This window comes from Dendrobates tinctorius, unplaced genomic scaffold (assembly GCF_039654945.1).
Source record: "Dendrobates tinctorius isolate UK_male_01 unplaced genomic scaffold, ASM3965494v1 ptg000073l, whole genome shotgun sequence".
In the NCBI taxonomy this organism is placed as follows: domain Eukaryota; kingdom Metazoa; phylum Chordata; class Amphibia; order Anura; family Dendrobatidae; genus Dendrobates; species Dendrobates tinctorius.
This window is the reverse complement of record NW_027361741.1, coordinates 6,930,073-6,951,810: the sequence shown is the minus strand read 5'-3', so window position 1 is coordinate 6,951,810 and position 21,738 is coordinate 6,930,073. Positions and strand designations below refer to the sequence as shown.

General features: G+C 45.9%; 1 protein-coding gene across 5 annotated transcripts in view; it reads right to left on the bottom strand.

Moving 5' to 3' along the window:
* Positions 1 to 21,738, bottom strand: part of ACACB (acetyl-CoA carboxylase beta) — a 398,726-nt gene that overhangs the window by 178,219 nt on the left and 198,769 nt on the right. For all 5 annotated transcript variants that reach the window (XM_073582603.1, XM_073582604.1, XM_073582605.1 and 2 more), the window contains 4 exons: positions 13,202 to 13,363; positions 11,007 to 11,170; positions 9,712 to 9,862; positions 6,079 to 6,182 (listed from right to left, as the gene is read on the bottom strand). In XM_073582603.1, the coding sequence (XP_073438704.1) occupies positions 6,079 to 6,182; positions 9,712 to 9,862; positions 11,007 to 11,170; positions 13,202 to 13,363 (581 nt within the window). The remainder of the gene's footprint in view (positions 1 to 6,078; positions 6,183 to 9,711; positions 9,863 to 11,006; positions 11,171 to 13,201; positions 13,364 to 21,738) is intronic.

Below are 21,738 nucleotides of genomic sequence, written 5' to 3'. Positions count from 1 at the left end.
CTAGCAGGTCCCTAACCTTGGGGGACTGCCGCCTGCAAAACCCGTCTACCCAGGCTCGCATCCGCTGAGGACTGGGTATGAACACTGTAGTGTTTCGTAAACGTGTGCAGGCTAGTCCAAGTGGCCGCCTTACACACTTGTTGTGCCAAAGCCTGGTGCCGAATGGCCCAGGAGGCCCCTACTGCCCGTGTAGAGTGTGCCGTGATACCGGCCGGAAGAGGGGAACTGTTAAGTCGGTAGGCCTCATGTATGGTGGACTTGATCCACCTGGCGAGGGTAGCCTTGGAAGCCGGCAGTCCCTTGCAACCGCCTTCCAGAAGAATGAAGAGGGAATCAGACTTCCGGAAGGGAGCAGTCCTGGACACGTAAATCCGCAATGCTCTGACGAGGTAATGCGTATGCAGAGCCTTCTCCACTCTATGAACCGGAACCGGATAAAGGGATGACAGTGAAATTTCCTCATTGAGGTGGAAGTTGGACACAACCTTCGGAAGGAAGGATGGTACTGTACGGAGAACCACCTTGTCTTGGTGAAAGGCTAGGAAAGGCCGTCTGCAGGAAAGTGCTGACAATTCCGACACTCTGCGTAACGAGGTGATTGCCACTAGAAAAACCACTTTCTGTGACAGAATGCAGAGTGGAACTTCTTTAAGGGGTTCGAAGGGTGGTGCCTGCAATGCTGTCAGGACCAGATTGAGGTCTCATGTTTCCAGCGGACGCTTGTAGGGAGGAACCAATCGGGAAACTCCCTGGAGGAAAGTCCTTACTTGCGGTTTGGTAGCAATGCGCCTTTGAAAAAGGACTGGAAGCGCTGACACCTGACTCTTAAGTGAGCCTAGGGATAGCTTGGCGTCTAGGCCCGATTGAAGAAAACCTAGGACCTTCGGGAGGGAATAAGGGAGTGGGACTTATCCATGAGACTCGCACCAGGAAAAGAAAGCTCTCCAGGTACGATAATAAATCTTGGCGGAGGCTGGCTTCCTTGCCCTGATCATAGTCGCAATGACTTCCGGTGAAAACCCTGCCTGGGTTAGAATCCAGGTTTCAAGGGCCATGCCGTCAAACTGAGAGCCCCTGAATTCTGATGGTAGAACGGACCTTGAGACAGAAGGTCGTGACGGTTGGGTAGACGCCAGGGGGCGTCAGCTGCAAGTTGAACGATGTCGTACCATGTACGTCTGGGCCAATCTGGCGCGATGAGGATGGTTGGAACTCCCTCTTGTTTGATCTTCCTCACGACCCTGGAGATCAGGGGGAGGGGTGGAAAAATGTACAGGAGTTGGAACTGGGACCAGTCCTGGACCAGGGCATCCGCTTCGAGCGACCGCGGGTCGTGTGTCCTGGCCATGAAATTGGAGACCTTGGTATTGAGATGGGATGCCATTAGGTCCACATCCAGGGTTCCCCAACGTTGACAGATCTGGTAAAAAATCTCGGGATGGAGAGACCACTCCCCCGAGTCCATTCCTTGCCTGCTGAGGAAGTCGGCTTCCCAGTTTTCTGCACCCGGAATGTGGACCGCAGAGAGTACCGACCTCGTGTCTTCCGCCCAGTGGAGGATATGTGCCACTTATCTCATCGCCTGGGCGCTGCGGGTCCCGCCTTGGTGATTCACATATGCCACAGCCGTGGCATTGTCCGACTGTATCCGTATGTGCGAGGCTGCAAGCAGGTGATGAAAGGCTCTCAGTGCCAGGAAAATGGCCCGGATTTCCAGGACATTGATGGGCAAGGTCGCTTCCCTTGGTGACCACTTGCCTTGTGCCCTGTGTTGTAGGTGCACCGCCCCCAGCCTGTCAGTCTTGCATTGGTAGTCAGGATCTTACATTGACCTGAGAGAAAGTGTTTTCCCCGTGCAAGCGAGGTTGGCTTGAGCCACCAATGCAGGGACCTACTGGTTGACGACGTCAACCGGAACTCCCTGTCGAGGGAGAAGAGATTCCTGTCCCAAGATCTGAGTATGGCTAGTTGAAGAGGCCTGAGGTGAAACTGGGCAAATGGCACTGCCTCTATTGCTGCTGCCATCCTGCCGAGGACTCTCATGGCAAACCAGAGAGATCGGGGAGGACTGCAGAGGAGTGTACGAATTCCCAGACGGATGGCCAGTGTCTTGTCCTTGGGAAGGAGCACCAGGCCCCTGGAGGTGTCGAATAACATTCCCAGGAAGGTTAGAGCCTGACTCGGGGTAGTCGACGATTTCTGTAGGTTGACTAACCATCCCAGACGACTCAGTGTGTCTACTGTGATTGAGACACTGACCTCGCAGTCCTTGAAGGTGGAAGACTTGAGGAGGTCGTCCAGGTCAGGGACGACTAGAATGCCTCTTGAGTGCAGAACATCCATGGTGGCTGCCATGACTTTGGTAAACGTTCTTGGAGCTGTGGCGAGTCCGAACGGAAGGGCGACAAACTGGTAGTGGTTTTGGTTGACCGCGAACCTGAGAAACCTTTGATGGACGGGAGCAAATGGTATGTGCAGATATGCATCTTGTATGTCTATGGAAGCAAGGTATTCTCCCAGCTCCATGGATGCAATCATGGACCGGAGGGACTCCATGCGGAAATGACGGATCCATACGTATTTGTTGAGCTGTTTTAGGTCTAGTATGGGCCAAACGCTGCCTCTTTTCTTAGGAACTACGAACAGATTGAAGTAGAACCCTCGGAATCTTTCGTTCGCGGGAACCCCAGCACCACGACTCCTGCTTGAAGGAGAGAGGAGACCGCTTGGTGGAAGGCACGAGCCTTGTCTGATGATGTTGGAGGGATAGAGAGGAAGAACCGATTCGGTGGAGTGGAAGTGAACTCTATCTTGTATCCGGAAGACACTATTTCCCTGACCCACCTGTCTTCTGTAATAGGCAGCCAGACTTGCTGAAAGAGTAAAAGTCGCCCGCCTACTGGTGGGGTGTCTTCCGGAGTTCGTGAGTCATGATGAAGCGAAGTTCTGAGGTTTTCCTCCCTTGGGTTTCGCTTGGCCTGCTTTCGACTGCCAAGTCCTGTCCGGTCTCTGCGCCATCCGTGGGTTGTCCCTGTGTGGAGAGCGGTCACGGTTTTGCGCTGGGCGCGAGACGGACCAGCCCGAGGAATTCCCGAAGGATCGGAATCGTGTCTGGTTTCTTCGTTTAAATGTGCGTTTCGGTTTTAGTTGAGTGAGAGAGGTACTCTTACCCCCAGTGGCATTGGCTATCATTGTGTCCAACTTTTCGCCGAAAAGCCTTCCAGTAAGGTACGGAAGATGAGTGAGGGACTTCTTTGAGGCCGCATCCACTTTCCATTCTCGCAGCCAGAGGATACGCCGAATTGTAATGGCGTTTGCCGCTATCCCCGCTAGACCTCTTGCTGAGTCTAGGGCTGCATGAAGCATGTAGTCTGCTACCACTGCTATCTGGACCGCTTGGTCCGAGAGCCCGGCATTTGGAACTTGAAGACCCACCTGTAGTTTTCTGGCCCAGGCCAGGATGGCCTTGGCCGACCAAACTGAAGCAAACGCAGGGGCCAGGGAGGCCCCTGCTGCTTCGAAAATGGAACGAGCCATGCGTTCTACTTGCCGGTCTGCTGCGTCCCTGAGGGTTGAGCTGTCTGGCAGAGAGAGTAAGGTCTGCGCTGCTAGTCTAGATACCGGGGGGTCCACTTCGGGTGTATCTGTCCACTGTTTGGTGTCTTTCTGTGAGAAGGGGTACTTCGCTTCCAAATATTTGCGATTGGCAAATTTTTTCTCAGGCTGCAAAAACTGTTTAGTAAGTATCTCCTGAAACTCATGGCGATTAAGGTAGACCTTAGGTGGTTTCTGAACACTTTCGAAACAAATCTTATGTTCTGGGGCTTCCGGGACTGGCTCGGAAATTTCCAGCACCCGATGGATGGCAGAGATTATGTCCTAAACTAGCGCTGTATTGCTAGGGGGAGAAGGTACCACAGACCACTCCGTTTCCTTGTCTGAGTCGGAGTCACAGATGCCTTCCGAATCCTGTGTATCGCTAAGGTGATCCCTGGTGGGCGACCTGAGGCGGGGGTCTTCTGTGGTGGGGGATCTCTGTGGTGAACTGCATTGTCTGTCTCTGACAGGGGACTGCCTGGGAGACCTGGAATGATGGTGTCTCTCCCTGGGGGGGGGAATGACCTTGTGCTATCGGACAACTTAGGCGATCGTGACCTGTGGGTCCGCTTACGTCTGTGAGAGTCAGAAGCAGCATGTTCCTGAGACAAGCTGTCCGTTTGCTGGGTAACGTTCATAGCCGGGACCCGACCCTGCAGAGCTTGCAGCAATGTGGCGGTTAAATTATCTATGGACTGTGTTATAGACTGCGACATCTGAGTAGCCCATTCCGGCGTGGTATCTGACACTGAAGCATTGGTAGGGACTCCCTGGGGTTCTGACCCAGAGTTCTGGATGCAATCCCGGCAGTGCGGATACGTGCTGCCACTGGGGAGCGTGGCTTTGCAGGCTGTGCAGAATGCATAGAAACATTCCTGCCTGGTTCTCTTTCTTGAGCCCGGCATAGTACACAGAGATTGGCTATCTGGGATCCTACAGGGGTGGCTATGCAGAGGGAACCCACAGAGAGCCTTATAGGAAGTATGGATTCACAGCTGAGTAAAGAGAACCCAGCTGTGAGCTTACCCCACCAGTGCGCCCCTAGGTCCAGCGCCGACAGATCCCAGTTCTGTGCCCCCCGGAGACTGCTGTGATTCTCCTCTGCTGGGGGCGTCCGTTATCAGGATGTCTGCAGCCAAAAAAATGGCCACCGGGATGCTGAGGAGAGGAAGGAGGGGGCGGAGAGCTGAAAAGGGCGCGCTGGGCTATGTAGAAACTCGCCCCTTCTGCCTCGATCCGCCCCTTCTATGAAACGCTAGTGTGTCATTTTAGTCATCCGGGGGGTGGGCCAGGGGGCGGGGAAAAGGCGGCAGCTTCAGCTAGGCCGAAGCCGTGGTCTCAAGTAGAGGCCTGATGCCCAGGAGGGCTCCAGAGCGGCGCGGTAGTCCGGGAGGGGGTCGAATTTGTACCAGACCCCCCCCCGGAATGGGCGACTGGCTAGCGGTGGGGGCAGCAGGGGTAGCGGTTCCTGTTTGGGGGGTCCCTGGAGCGCCATGGAGCCACTGCTGCTGCAGAGACAGGGGCGCAGAAAGCCCTGTCTCTGCTGTGCCATGTCTGCCTGCACCCTCCCCCGGCCTCAACAGGATCCCACAGCTGGTCTGGGGTCCCTGGATGCTGCAGAGTGCTGCCTATTCTCCGACCCTACCTGAGGCGTCACCACCTAATGCCCCCTGCGGGGGATTAGGGAGGGTGCGTCTGTCACCGTCAGGGGGTCTTCATCCTCACCTCAACCTCAACCCAGACCCCAAAGGGGTTGGGGAAGGAGGAGGGTCTCAACTTCGGACCAGTACCCGAGGGACTGGGGAAGGAGCGACATGGGGAACCGCCATCTCAACTTCAACTGGGCACCCCTAAAAAAAAAAAAAGGGGGCCAAGGAAGGAGCCATGCCGGGAGTCTCGCTGGGACCCTCTTTTCTTCATCTGTATTTCCGGACGAAAAAAGGAAAAAACGGAAGAAAAAAAGGTGTGCCTCCTTGCGACACTAAGCAAAAACTGGAGAAGGCTGACGCCGTCCAGGGGTGTATACTGCAGAGGAGGAGCCATAGTTAATCTTTTTCAGATTATGCATAGTGTCGCCTCATAGTGGACAGCAGCATAACACCCATGGTTCTGTGTCCCCCAATGAGGCGACAAAGTAAACCAAACATATTGTTTATCAAAAGACTCTTGAATGAGTTGAAAATAAAATACTATCAAAACTTGGGTAATCGTTTAGTTAATTTGTGTTGCAAATTTGTAGTGTTGAATATATGATGTGAAATGTTTTTATGTGCAATATAATCATTATAATTTCTTACAACTAACCACAGTTGGTTACTATGCCCAGGCAACGCCGGGCTCTTCAGCTACTTGTCTGTATAAAAAAAAAGATTGTTTTAGCTTTAGAGACACTGTTGGCAAGACATAAGGAGAATACTATGACAAAACATTGCAAAATATTTCTCATGTGTAAAAGATGAAGAAAAGAAAAAATTACTTTACCTTTCTAATGAGTGAAGGAACTCATTCATACATGTTTGAAACAAGGCATCTGCAACATTGAGAGCCCCGCAGACCACTCCAAGCATTGTATCTGGTGTCTCAGCCTTAGAAAAACATAACAAGTAACATTTTAACAAGCAACTCCATATGACAGTCTCAAAAACCTTCTTCCAGGCACAACCAAATCCCTTGACTGGATGCTTATTTTCTTTTTCTGGGCACTGAAGTGTTAAAAAGACTGAAAAAGAGGTGACAGGCAGATGTCGGTAAGTGAAGTGACCAGATTTGTACCTCTCCTTTCCATTAAGCCTGTTTCACACATCGGTTAAGCATGGACCGTCCTCACACCATAAGATCAGACCCAACTGCCAGATCTCCCGATCAGAGCTAACTGCTGCATGAGCATATACGAAGCAGCTAGCTCCAGTCCAAAGACCCAGAGGTCAGGCCACGTCTTTAGATGTGAAGAAGGCCAGTTATTCATGGATACACACGTGGTCAAAATTGTTGGTACCCCTCGTTTAATGACAGAAAAAACAACAATGGTCACAGAAATAACTTAAAACTGACAAAATAAATAAATTAAAAATCTATGAAAATGAACAAATTTAAGTCAAACATTGCTTTTCAACCATGCTTCCAAGGAATTTAAAAAACTAAAACTCATGAAATAGGCCTGGACAGAAATGATGGTACCTTTAACTTAATATTTTGTTGCACAACCTTCTGAGGCAATCACTGCAATCAAACTATTCCTGTAACTGTCAATGAGACTTCTGCACCTCTCGACAGGTATTTTGGCCCACTCCTCAAGAGCAAACTGCTCCAGTTGTCTCATGTTTGAAGGTTGCCTTTTCCAGACGGCATGCTTCAGCTCTTTCCAAAGATGCTTTAGGTCAGGGCTCATAGAAGGCCACTTCAGAATAGTCCAAGGTTTTCCTCTTAATCATTCTTCAGCGCTTTTAGCTGTTTGTTTTGGGTCATTATCCTGTTGCAAGACCCATGACCTGCGACTGAGACCATGCCTTCTGACACTGGGCAGCACGATTCTCTCTAGAATCCATTGATAGTCTTGAGACTTCATTGTACCCTGCACAGATTCTAGGCTCCATGTTTCACAGTAGGGACAGTGTTCTTTTCTTGATATGCTTAATTTTTCCATCTGTGAACAAAGAGCTGATGTGCCTTGCCAAAAAGTTCCATTTTTGTCTCATCTGTCCATAGGACATTCTCCCAGAAGCTTTGTGGCTTGTCAACATGTATTTTGGTAAATTCCAGTCAGGCTTTTTTATGATTTTTTTTCAACAATGGTGTCCTCCTTGGTTGTCTCCTATGAAGTCCAGTTTGGCTCATACAATAACGGATGGTGCGATCTGACACCGATGTTCCCTGAGCTTGAAGTTCACTTTAATCTGTTTAGAAGCTTTTCTTGAGAAAAATCCACCTGATGAAGACGGATCCTCCGCATTGTGGTTTAACCCCATCTCTCGTCTGAGTCTCTTTCCTGCGCTCCTGACCGTTTTCCATTTTCTCATTGCTCCTATCCTCCATCGGAGGTTTTCGGCTGGAGCTGCGGTGGAGACCTGACATTCTAATCTGCCCTTGGGTTGCTTCCTAAGTGCTCCCCTATGACCGCTCATTACTGACTCTAGAAGCTTTTCTTGGCTCTTTTGTTACCATTCGTATTATCCGTCTCTTTGATTTGGCATCAATTTTCCTCCTGTGGCCACATCCAGGGAGGTTGGTTACAGTCCCACGGAGCTTAAATTTCTGAATAATATGTGCAACTGTAGTGACAGGAACATCAAGCTGCTTGGAGATGGTCTTATAACTTTTACATTTAACATGTTTGTCTATAATTTTCTTTCTAATCTCCTGAGACAACTCTTTCCTTTGCTTCCTCTGGTCCATGCTGAGTGTGATACACACCATGTCACCAAACAGCACAGTGAGTAACTGTAGCCCTCTATACAGGTCCACTCACAGATTCCAAGATTGTAGACACCTGTGATGCTAATTAGTGGACACACCTTGATTTAACATGTCCCTTTTGTCACATTATTTTCAGGGGTACCATCATTTCTGTCCAGGTCTATTTCATGAGCTTTATTTTTTTTTTTTTTAATTTTGTGGAAGCTTGGTTGAAAAGCAATGTCTGACTTTCATTGGTTAATTTTCATAGATTTTTTATTTATCATTACTTTTGTCAGATTCAAGTTATTTCTGTGACCACTGTGGGTTTCTCTGTCACTAAACAATGGGTACCAACAATTTTGACTAAGTGTGTATGTCTTCAGTGAAGTCTCAGACTATCATTGCCTCCTTTGTGTTATTAAGTAGTTTTATCAACCTCAGGGCAACATTTGATGATATAACTAAGGAACAACGCTAGCAATTTTTAGCTAAAAGCAAAGTGTTACAGGAGAAAACGTCCGCTGTCTACCGATTCTGACCTGATTAAATGACAGCCACTTTAAGCTTTTATTTTCCAGTGCAGTCAAATCAATATGCATTTAGTCTGTCAGAAAACAACTTTAATTACCATACACAAAGCAGCAACTCAGTTTGAAATTATTACTCTCTGGGTTGCTCAGATTTCCAGCTCAATCGCATTATTTTAAGAATCTGCCAGTTACATTCGGTTGGCATATATCAACTAAGTCTTTGCTGACAGGCTACACAGGTGACATCAAAGCTACAGTGCACGCAACTGCTGCAGCCAATCACTGTGCTAACTGCCTCGTGCCGCCTTCAATAGCAGAGCTGCTGAGCACAATGATTGGCTGCAGAGGTCATATGTGCTGTGGTTGTGATGTCACTACTGCAACCTGTCAAATATCAATGGAAATGCAGTGCTGGACCAATAGAGGGGGAGTAATGCTGAGTTTTAACATGAGCAATGCATTTAAAAAATTAAATCATTCCTTAATGGAGACATGTTTTCAGCTCTCTGAGGGATCTTTTTACAGTTCCGGCCTAAAGTTTATAGAGAGGTGATGTAGAAATTGATACAGAGGCAGTGAGACACACAGAGATGATAATTCTCCTATCTAGTGAGTATTTTATCTCACCCAGTGTGGTGCATTCACAATTACAATTCAGTATAAAGTCCTTATGCCATTGCTGCTTCTGAGGGTGTGCTATAAAAAGATAGCAGGGGTAGGATATCCCCATCTGTGTGTGCACTATACAGACAAAACGACTAACACAGCGAAAACCCAACAATAAGAAATAGAGGCTGCTTAGTGGAAAATTAGTCAAACAAAAATTGCATACAAGTCATAAAATGGTCAGAAAGTGTTATTCCTCATGTACACCCAAGATCTAAGACAGGTGAATAACCACCTAATGCGATATCTACATAACCTTTCTTCTAACTTCACATTAACATGTTTTTCTTCAATGGGCAGAGGAAAACAAATTTCTTCCCAACACCTCTTGCAGCTGCTTACCCCTGGTGGCCTGAATAAACGGAATGTTGATATGCTCGGTTTTGTATAACCTCCACATATTAGATACTTGTCTGCTAAAATCAATTGTATTGCTTCTTATGTATCTGAACGATATTGCAATCGGCAGATACTAGATGATCACAAAAAAAAGGTTTAGATTAAAAAAAATAGCTAACTTTACCCGGACTTTTTCTGCAATCAGGTGATCCAGCCATCCAGTATCAATTTCATTATTTTGGAAGCTCTCGGTCTCCAGTAATTTGATGAGGTATTCTACTGTTGTCCTGAAGTCTCCTCGTATAGATAGCTCTTTAAGAGCCACAACCATGTTCCTGTAAAATTTAGAGCACATTTTGGCATAAGTCTTATAATGTGTTCCATAAATGGATAATCTGAAGAAGAAAACCAATTAAAATCCCATTATCTCTCCACAAAGTTGTTTTCTCAGCTAAAGTTCCAATAAACGGCAGCAGTAGTATTGCAACATACTAATAGTATATGAGACATTGACAGTCTGATCAATTTCTCTACTGTCCACCTGTAATTTTTCAACATTCTGTACTAGAGTTGGATGAATTTATTCAAGTGGAATTTAATTCTACTCTAATTTTTCAAAGATCTGTGTCCTCCAAAATGTGGATTATTTGTAATTCACAGTGCGCAAATTCAGCAAAATGAGCCACCGTATTACTATACCATATGAGGCCAACAACAGGTGAAAAACAACAACAAAAAAAAAAACACAATACATTCACGTTACCAGCTCACCTCTCTGGTCACCTCCCCCGTACCGTTCTTCACTCCTCTTGAATCCCCAGGCTAATTTATGCCAAACCAGGACTTCCAGCTGTGACTGGACCTGGAACATCTCTTCTGACATACGATACGTTGTAAGGTCAGGACGTGCGCTATAACCTCACGACACACAATCTAGGTTGGGACATGCCATGGGATTTCCCAGAGTCTAGTCACAGCCAAAAGTCTCCAGCCTAGAGCTAAGATGTCCAAGGCTTTAGCACGTTGCAGCAGCAAGAAGATGCTCTGAAGACCAAATTGGGGAAAGTGAGCAGCGGAGGAGAGTAGGCAGTTGTTCTTTTTTTCTCTCTTATGCATTATGCTCTGCAGTGCCTTCAGAGCCCAAAGTGTTGTTCATTTAATTTGTAGAGAATAAATTTGGCAACTCAAATCTTACCAGATCCGCTCATCTCTACATTTTAAAAATTACTCCATAATGTTCTCACCATTGAATCTTTTTAATTATGATAGAAAAAGGCAGATTGAGACAGACTAAAATCATTTAGGCCAAAGTCACACATTGAGGTAGTTTTTCGTTAGTTTTTTTTAACCATAATTACGTCAATATAAAAAATAAAAAAAAAAAATACACTGTGACCACAACGCTTGAATGCAGCTTCAAATCATGGAAATACTTCCCAGCTGAACAGGATTATCATTCAACTTAAGTGAACTACTAACGAGATAGCCTCTTCACGGTTTTCTCCCCAGGAGAAGCAATGCCCAAACTGGGAATCAGCAAATTCATGCAGGCCGCCAGCAGCTGCCACACTGAAATATCCCCACACGTTCTTGCTGCTCCGGAAGTTGAGCTCTTGTACAGTCCCTGAACTGGGCTTGAACCCCTATAAAAAAATGAATGTTTAGGCATGCATGAGACAATAAACACAATAGTATTCCTAATACTATTAAACATCCCTTCAGTGATAATGATGTATATATTGGAAAATATTACAAGCTTGTAGAGAGCACGGCACTCAGGAATAGCTTGGTTGTCGGTGCTCAAGTCGGGTGTCCAACCCATCAAATCAAAATGACAAAAACCTTGGCACTCAGTGTGTGAAATATTCAGATACTTTTCATTTTGTGCATCCAGACAGAAAAGGTTAAACGTTTTCGGTCCACTATACGACCTTCATCAGAACAATCCTGTTTATTCGTCAACAAACTTCCAAGGAGAAAGAAACGGCTAGTGGAGGTCCTATCCAAGGGTGCTTTACTGAGTCAGGCGATGTTAACTTCAAAAGTGCAGGATAGCCTGTGAATGTGTTAAGTAGCTGGCATCTGGGAAGCGTGTATGGACAGGACCGTCCAAATTTAGAACAGGCAGTTATGCACCGTAGGGCTTCCGAGAAGAGACCTCGAGGGTCACTGGTATATGGAGGGGAGACAGCGCTGATAGCAGTGGGTATACAACCTCTGGAGTAGTATAGCGCAAGTGACGTCCTGGTCTGTGGTCTGGCAGCCCCGTGTGGAAGACGCAGCATCTTCCACACATGGCTGGCAGATCACAGACCAGCACGTCACTTGCGCTGTACTACTCTAGAGGTTGTATACCCACTGCTATCAGCGCTGTCTCCCCTCCCTATACCAGTGACCCTCGAGGTCTCTTCTCTGAAGCCCTACGGTGCACAGCTGCCTGTTCTGAATTTGGACAGTCCAGTCCATACACGCTTCCCAGACGCCAGCTACTTAACACATTCACAGGATATCCAGCACTTTTGAAGTTACCATCGCCTGACTCAGTAAAGCACCCTTGGATAGTACCTCCACTAGCCGTTTCTTTCTCCTTGGAAGTTTGTTGACGAATAAACAAGATTGTTCTGATGAAGGTCCTATAGTGGACCGAAAACGTTTAACCTTTTCTGTCTGGATGCATGAAATAAAAAGTATCTGAACATTTCACACATTGAGTGCCAAGATTTTTGTCATATTTATATTGGAAAATATATTAGCAAACAACCATACAGCTGTACACCCAGCAGCAATGCCAAGGGTCAGAAGCAGCAGATTGCTCTGCTCATGTGCATCCTTAACCAGCACTACATAGAAATGATTTGTCCACATCTGACTTTGGCCCAGTGCCGCCATCACCCTGCTGTCATCAAGATTTCTGATTTGCCAACTGGAGGCATCAAAAAGAGTTAGGCCTCTTTCACACATCCGGTGTCAGGGGTCCGGTGGCCTGCGGCGAATAGCCGGGCCACCGGATCCGGCCTGCAGCGATGACACCGAATGCACATGCGGCCCCTGATGCGGCTTGGAGGACATTTAAAGGAGCCGCAGCACCGGGGGTCGAGAGAGCCAGTCGGAGAGAGATCGGGAGGCGAGAGAGCAGCCAGAGAGACAGCGGGGGACGAGAGAGCAGCCAAAGAGACAGCGGGGGACAAGAGAGCAGCCAGAGAGACAGCAGGGGACGAGAGAGCAGCCAGAGAGACAGCGGGGGGACGAGAGAGCAGCCAGAGAGACAGAGGGGGACTACAGAGCCAGCCAAAGAAAGGTATGGAGCGTATGGAAAGAGAGAGAGAGAGAGAGAGAGAGGGAGAGAGAGAAGGGGAGGGGGAGAGAGAGAGAGATGCACGCCGGGCACTTGTGGGGTTAAAACTCATAGTGCCCGGGCATGCGCAGTTGAAAAAGCCGGTCCGGCGCTGCAAAAAAACGTTGCAGCCAAAGTTTTTTGCAGATGCCGGACGGCGCATGTTTGCCGTATCCGGCAAAACCCGGAGGCGCCGCATGTCCATCCGGCATGATGCGGCGATCATTACATTCTATGTGAAAAAACCGGATCCAATTCCGGATTTCACAAATTTCGCCGCATCATGCCGGATTTAAAAAAACGGATGTGTGAAAGTAGCCTTAAGTTCTCAATTTCTTACCTCATCAGGGTTCTCACTGGTTATTCTGGCAGCAATGACATGACCTCTAGGGTTTGGAGCATTGGTGGGATTTTCAAAGCATATAGGGAGATCTCCCCATGGAGACTCTCCATACAGCACTCTTATGTCTTTTATTCTGTACAGTGGCACTCCCATGGAGATCTGGAAACAGAAGTTTGTGGTGAGTAAAACTTGCAGCAGCCAAAAAATGCCACCTTTCAGGATAGCACATTGCCTTATACTGGTAATACCACAAATTTTCATTTTATGTTCAAAGACTAAAATGACCAGTGTAAGATAGTGTTAAGCAATATGAAGTTATAGTAGAAAACATGCTGCCAATTACATGTTATCCAAATGGCTGCTTAGCGGGGTCCACAATGGGCAATATACACTGCACAAAAAAATTAAAGGGAACACTTAAGCAACACAATGTAACTCCAAGTCAATCACACTTCTGTGAAATCAACCTGTCCAGTTATGAAGCAACACTGATTGTGACTCAATTTCTCCTGCAGTTTTGCAAAAGGAACAGGCAGAAATTATAGGCAATTTGCAAGACAAACCCTATATAGGAGTGGTTATACAGGGTGGTGACCACAGACCATTTCTCTTTTCTCATCCTTTTTGGCTTTTGTTTTGGTCACTTTTGCATTTTGTCATTGCGCTCACCCCTAGAGGCTGTGTCTATAACCCACAGGAGTTGCTCAGGTAGTGCAGCTCATCCAGAATGGTACATCAATGTGAGCTGTGGCAAGAAGGGCAGTTGTATCTGTCAGCACAGTGCCCAGAACATGGAGCAGATACCAAGAGACAGGCCAGTACACCAGGAGATGTGGAGGGGGCCGTAGTCGTAAAAGGGCAACAAACCAGCAAAAAGACCGCTATCGCCTCCATTGTGCAAGGAGAAACAGGAGGAGCAGTGCCAGAGCCCTGCAAAATTACCTCCAGCAGGCCATTAGCATCCATGTGTCTGCTCAAACTGTCAGAAACAGACTCCATGAGGGTGGTATGAGGGCAGAAAAGGAAGAAGAGGAAGGGAGGGCACCATCAACAAGATCAACAACCAGGATCAACCTAAAGCATGTCAAAAACCAGCAAACAATTTGTATGAAAAAGAAACATGCTATTAGTTAGGGACCACAAGTAAAAGTTTCAATATTTATTACAGTCAACAAAAACCAAAAAGATTAAAAACACTAAAAAACATACTTGTATCGGAACCCCCCGGAAAAAGGTTAAAGTATTTTCACAAATCAGGCACTATCAACCCTCACATTGTGGCTCTGGTCGAAACACACTTGACCAGGAATACGGCTCGGAGTGTACAGAAACAATGGGTTCAATGGTCTATACACGCATTTCACACTAGCTATTCCAGGGGAGTCTCATTACTAATATACAAGGACGTTAGATGGGAGGTCCGGGAGGCCCGGAGAGACTCTGAAGTGAGCTTCATATTTGTGTATGCACTGATCAACTCTAGGAAATATGTTATTCTGTGTGTTTATAATCCCCCTCCAGCGGGTACGTCAATTCTCCAGAAAACATTGAGTTTTGCTTTGAACTACCCAGACGCAGATGTCATTTGTATGGGGGACTTTAATTTGGTTATGAATAATTGTCTCGACAGATTGAGACTGGATGATGGGACACAGGGTAGGACCCCGGCAGCAGCTACATCCCAATTATCACAGTTTATAGAGGGTAGTGGATGGTTGGACCTATGGAGGATGCGCCACCCAGAGATAAGAGTATACTTGCCATTCATCCACTAAGCGCTCCTTATCTCGCAAAGGTTACATTTTTGGGTCTAGTGGTTTGGCGATGTGGGTGGATGGTATTGAACATGGAAATAGAGGGATTTCAGATCATAGCCCAATCATTCTTAAACTCAGGTTTGGCCCGCCAAGTGGTAGGATGACATGGAAATTAAATCCTTTCTGGTTGAAGTTGGTAAAGTCACCTGACAGAACAGTTGACCAATTACACAGCTTCGTCTCCTCCCACCCCGAACCCTGAAATGTTAATTTATTTTGGGACACCCTTAAGGCGTACTTGAGGGGCTGCCTATCTTCTACGATCTCCTACATCAAACGAGTGACGTCGGGGGAGGATGACGAAATAGAGCAACGATTGAAGGATTCAGAGGCCGCTTACATATCCAATCAAACTAGTGGTAATAGAGAGGAGTGGTTGGCTGCCCAAAGATTATATACTCAACATATAGATACCAAGTCCAAACGTAAATTATTTTTTACTCGCCAATCCTACTTTGAGCTAGGAAACCAGTCTAGTAAATTTTTGGCCTATTTGGTGCGGCAGCATAATACAACCAACACAATATTACAGATCCGCAGCCCAGACGGTACATTGGTGTCCTCGACCGGAGAAATAATGGGATGTTTCCATGATTATTATAGTTCACTGTACAGTTAAAAAAATGACGTTGATAGCCAAGGGTGTCTAGACTATCGGATATAACGTTTCCCACAATGAGTGCTTCTCAGCAAGCCTTTATGGACGCTGAATTCACTTTGGAAGAGATAGAAGATGCTATGAGGGACAAGGCCTCTGGAAAAGCCCCTGGGCCAGATGGGTTTCCTAATGAGCTGTGCAGGAAATACCGGGAGATTTTGGCGCCACTTTTGTTGTCGGTGTTCCGGGGGATCTGGGAGGGGGGGGTCATGCCGGAGTCCTTCTATGAAGCTAATATAATAGTGCTTAAGAAAGAAGGGAAGGACCCTCTGGACTGTGGATCTTATCGCCCCATATCTTTAGTAAATGTGGATTACAAAATTTTTACAAAAATCTTGGCTACTAGGCTAAACTCAATTATTTTGGAACTTATACACCCTGACCAGACTGGCTTTATGCCCGGTAAAAGCACCTCCATTAATATTAGACGGGTTCAATCGGTGGTCCAATACAGCTCCCTGGTACCAATTCCCTTGAATGGCCTTTCCTCCACGCGTGCTTGCAGAAAATTGGTTTTGGGGATAGGTTCCTAAAATGGATTAATACATTGTATATGAAACCTAAGGCCCATGTCATTGTAAATAGTTCCACTTCTGAGTCCTTTTCTTTGCACAGGGGAACTCGTCAGGGGTGTCCCTTTTGCCCGGCCCTCTTTGCTCTTGCAAAAGAGGCTTTGGCAATTCGCATGAGAGCTTCCCCTAATATCATGGGTATAGAGATAGCAGATCGGGTGGATACCATAGGCCTATATGCTGATGACATGGTAATATTTATGGATAGGGTGGAGGAGACACTGATGGTGGTGATTACTACTATAAACGAATTCAGTAAATATTCCGGCCTGTATATAAATTGGGAGAAATCTGCTCTGATGCCTCTTTCTCATACCCCGATGCCGCGACTTGGGACTCTCTCCTTGCTGCCTATTCTACCACATTTTAAATATCTAGGTGTTTATATCTCTCAGTCCAGCACGCTTGATCTGCAACTTAATATATATCCATTACTAGAAATGGTTAAAGTCAAATTTGCGATCTGGAGCAAACTCCCACTGTCTGTAGCTGGACGCATTAATTTAATTAAAATGATACTACTCCCTAAGATCAGCTATTTTCTCCAACACAGTGCTGTGGTGGTGCCTAAGTCTTCCTTCACCAATTTGAATTCCCAGATTACGTCTTTTATATGGGGGAAGGCCAGGCCCAAGCTTAGGCTATCCACCCTACAAAGGCCAAAAAAGGGGGGGGGGGGGGGCGCTGCCAAATTTTTTTCTGTATTATCTGGCGGGAAAGGCCAGAGCTATTAATAAGTGGATGCCCGGTAATCATCTTCCTAACCCAAAGCCATCTGCTTCATACCACACATGTTGATTGCCCGCTGGGTTTTTTGGAATTGGAGAAAGTAAATGTTCCATGTCTGCTACCCATGCTTCGTCTGGCAAGATTAATATGGAGACAGATTAAGAGGGTGGTTGGATTTAGTGATATCACAGCTGAAATGCCCATATGGAATAATAGTTATTTTCCGACACTGCTTGCCCACCCGTCTGCCGAGTTCTGGTCTCAGTACAATGTTTCTACGATAGGGGATTTATGGGACTGAGGTACACTATTATCTTTTGAACAATTACAAGTGTAATGACCCGAGGTCGCAATTCTTCCGATATTTGCAATTAAGATCAGCCTTTCAATCGCACATGAGATATGTCGGTATGAGTAATGCTATTTCGTCTCTACCCTTGATAGGCATTCTTAAATCACAAGGTCCCCACGGTCTCGTCTCCTCTCTGTATACATACATGCTATCGGGGGGACGGAATCTGCCATATGCTTAATTGGGGGGAAATGGGAAAGGCTCATCCCTGATGCGCAGGGAGAGGAGTGGGAGGAAATCCTGGAGTCACCAACTAAGGTGTTTCCGTCAATCAATAACAGAATGATACAACTTTATATTATAAACCAATCATATTTGACTCCGACTCGACTCTTTAAGATGGGTCGCTTCCAATCTTCGGAGTGTCCGAGATGTCATATATCAGATGCAGATTTTATTCACATGATTTGGCAATGTCCAATTATAGCACACTATTGGAAAGAGGTGACATCATTATTGACCTCCCTGGCACAAATTCCTGTTCCCCTTGAGCCATTGGTTTGTCTGTTTGGGGTGTGGGATGACGAGACATGGGGACATTATACGGGGATTTTCTTACGGGAGACATTGTTTATGGCGCGGAAGGTGCTAGCACTGTGGTGGATGGGGGGTTCGGATCCCTCCCTTAGGGTATGGATTGAATTGGTGAACTCAATCATACCATACGAGCGTACGCTGTACCAAAACAGAGGGTGCCCGGGTAAATTTGAGAGGATATGGGAGAGGTGGAATTCCTCTCATCTCACGCTGTAGGACGGAGATATCGCACGATAAGAGTTAACTATATGGACATAGGCTGCAAATAGTTGTTGTTTTGTAGTAGTAATGGTTTAGTGGTTGGCAGGCTTTATTATTTGAATAATAACACACAGACTAATGTGAGGCAATTGACAGTATGTTTTATCCTATACACAACTGGTATACGTACACTGTTTGACATTAGTGCTCTGTGGAATGTATATGTATATGTGTTATATGGTATTTTTATCATTGTCAGTTTTCATATTGTATACCCTGGCTTTGGTTCAATAAACGAATTTAAAAATAAACATACTCATGAAATACACACCCATTGGTGGAGTCCAACCCCCGGTCAAAAATGCACCAATAAATTTATATGTGAACAATAATAAAGGACACTATCAGTTCGTATTTTGACACCCCATATAAGTCAAAAGATATTCAATAATGGTTGACAATAACCCACAAGGCAATAGACTAATACATCACAAATGAGATACAATACATAAAGAGAAAAACATGGGAATATGGAGCGCTACCTAAGAAGAACAGGGAAGAAAAGAAAAAAAAAGTCCCTAGGCATAATATGAACACCAACGGGGAGAGAGTGGATATAAGTGGTATAAGGGCCTGACATCCACAAGTGGGTGTTGTGCTTACAACAGAACACCATTCAGGGTAATTGGCATTTGCCGGAGAACACCAAGATTGGCAGATTCAACATTGACGCCCTGAGCTCTTCACGGATGAAAGTATGTTCACACTGAGCACCTGTGACAGACGGGACAGTTTGGAGATGCCATGGAGAACGTTCTGCTGTTAGCAACATCCTCCAGCTTGACTGGTTTGGCAGTGGGTCAGTAATGGTGTGGGGAGGCATTTCTTTGGAAGACCGCACAGCCCTCTGTGTTCTAGCCAGAGGTACCCTGACTGCCATTAATTACCGGGATGAGATCCTCTGACCCATTTTGATACCATATTGCAGGTGCCCTGGGTTCCTTCTGATGCATGACAATGCAAGCCTCATGTGGCTGAAGTGTGTCAGCAGTTCCTGTATGATGAAGGCATTGATGCTATGGACTGACCTGCCCGTTCCCCAGACAAGTATCCAATCTAGCACATGTGGGACATCATGCCTCATTCCATCCACGAATGCCACCGCACCACAGGAGTTCAGGAGTTGACTGATGCTTTAATCCAGGTCTTGGAGGATCACTACTGAACATAATTTCCTTGTCTTAAGGCACTTCCACTGAAGGTGGATCAGCCTGTAATTGATTTCCATTTTGCTTTTGAGTATCATTCCAATCCAGACCTCCATGGGATATTAATTTTGATCATTTTTATACTTTATTGTTCTTAATACATTCCACTATGTAATGAATAAAGATTTGCAACTGAAATATTTCATTCAGTGATATCTAGGATGTGGTATTTTATTAGTGTTCCCTTTATTTTTGAGCAGTGTATTTTTGTAATCAGGATCACCCTTATTATAGTCGCTCCACCCTCTGGATAATTGAGCCTATATTAACTTAGAAAGCCCTAATAGGATATTTTAATCTGGGTTTACTAAATAAGACAATCCCTTTAACCCCTTAATCACCACAGGGTGATTTTTTCATTTTTAGTTTCATTAATTTTATTTTGAAATATAATAAACCAATTCCAAAATATTTTCTCCAATGCAAGGGAGCATATATATTAACATTTTACCAAATTAACAAACATTTAGTAGACACAGAATAATAAAAGGGAAGGCAGGACATAGACAAGGGTTGGGAAAGACATAAGGAATCTGTTTATACAGGATCCAGTAGTTTACAATGGTATCATCATTATCCATCCCAGTGCGTTCAGTACAATTATGCGACACACAATTTTAGTATCAAATATAGATACCAGCCCAAGTCACCATCAGTTCTCAAATAGCTATGCAGAGAGCCATAGTGCCTGGTCCAGTTGAGCATCTGACTGTAGTCTAATTCAGGGATGCCAAACCCTGAAGAAAGAGTCCCACGTGTCATTTCTAGTTGCTTCTATTCTTTTCATATAACATAATATCATTCATCTTTTCCTTTACCATTGATATTGACAGTGAGGGTGATTTCCACCTCGCCGTGATGTGGATTTTAGTTTATGGAAGCTTTTTGGAAGCTGCGAAGGTCTGGTTCCCAATAATAGGGTTGAAGGTTCCAGATCAACCGGTTTACCAAACATCTATCAGGTGCTTCACCTTCCTCCAAAGCCCAGAAACCACTGTACAAGAACACCAGATGTGTTTCATATCACCAGATATTTTGCAACGTCTAAAACAATCTCCCGAGACAATAGGAAAAATGCTGTGGATTTTTTCCTGTACATACTAGACTCTGTAAAACTTTCAGTGAGGTCTCTATAAGGGAAGTTTGATGACTACCTTTCGGTAGGGTGTCACAGCTACGATACCAATCATCAATTGACTTTTCAATCCCCAGATTCTCCTCCCATTGCAACATGTATTTTAATTTTTTATCATCTTACGGAGAGCTTAAGGCTGAGCAGATCAACAAGATCGTTCATCTGCCCAAAGGGTCGTTTAGACATTTATTTTTGAAGCTCGTTGCTCTGAGAGGAGCTCCACTTGGGAGGATTTGTTTTGCAAAATGGAAAATGGTTCATTCGAATAATCTCCCTAACTGGAGGATCAAATTTTTGAACAAATTCCTGTCTGTCAAACAAGATATTAAATGGGAAGCACAAATGTTTAAGTATATGAATTCCTTTCAACTTCCACCATGAAAAAATTTTGGGCTAGAGGCCAGGCGGAAACCACCATGGTTACTTACCGGTAGCCGGTTTTTCCGGAACCCATGACAGCACACCTGAGAGAGGGATCCGCCCCGCCAGGACAGGAACCTACTGAAATATAAGGGGCGGCACCTCTTCTCCGCTTCAGTTGGTTACAGAGCATTGAGAGGACTTCCCGGTTAGTCACATATTTATCCGACACCAAATCACACAAATACACCCTACTAACGTGTGCAAACCCATACGGTGAAAAAGGGGGGGAATATACGGGTGCTGTCATGGGTTCTGGAAAAACCGGCTACCGGTAAGTAACCATGGTGGTTTTCCCTTCACCCATGACAGATTTTTGGAGACTTCGAAACACCTTAGGGAGGGACCACCGCTTGCAGCACCCTTCTACCCAAGGTTAAGTCAGCAGAGGAGGATAGATTTAATCTATAGTGCTTAAAAAAGGTTGAAGGTGAGGCCCAGGTAGCGGCCTTACAGATTTGCTCAATCGATACCTCTGCCTTTTCAGCCTAGGAGGTCGCCACGGCTCTGGTGGAATGAGCCTTGATGCCGTCAGGAAGCGGAACGCCACTAGCTGAGTAGGCTACACTAATGGCCTCCCTAATCCATCTGGCAATAGTCCCCTTTGATACTCCATAGCCCTTCCTGGCACCCTGGAAGGCTACAAATAGGGACTGGGACCTCCTCCACTGGCTAGTCACTGATATATACTCTAACAGGGATCTTTTAACATCTAGTTTGTGGAATTTCTCCTCTCCTGGGTTTTTTCGGATTCTCACAGAAGGAGAGGAGGACAATCTCCTGGCTACGGTGGAAATGTGATACAACTTTCGGTAAATAAGCAGGGTCTGTTTTTAGGACAACCA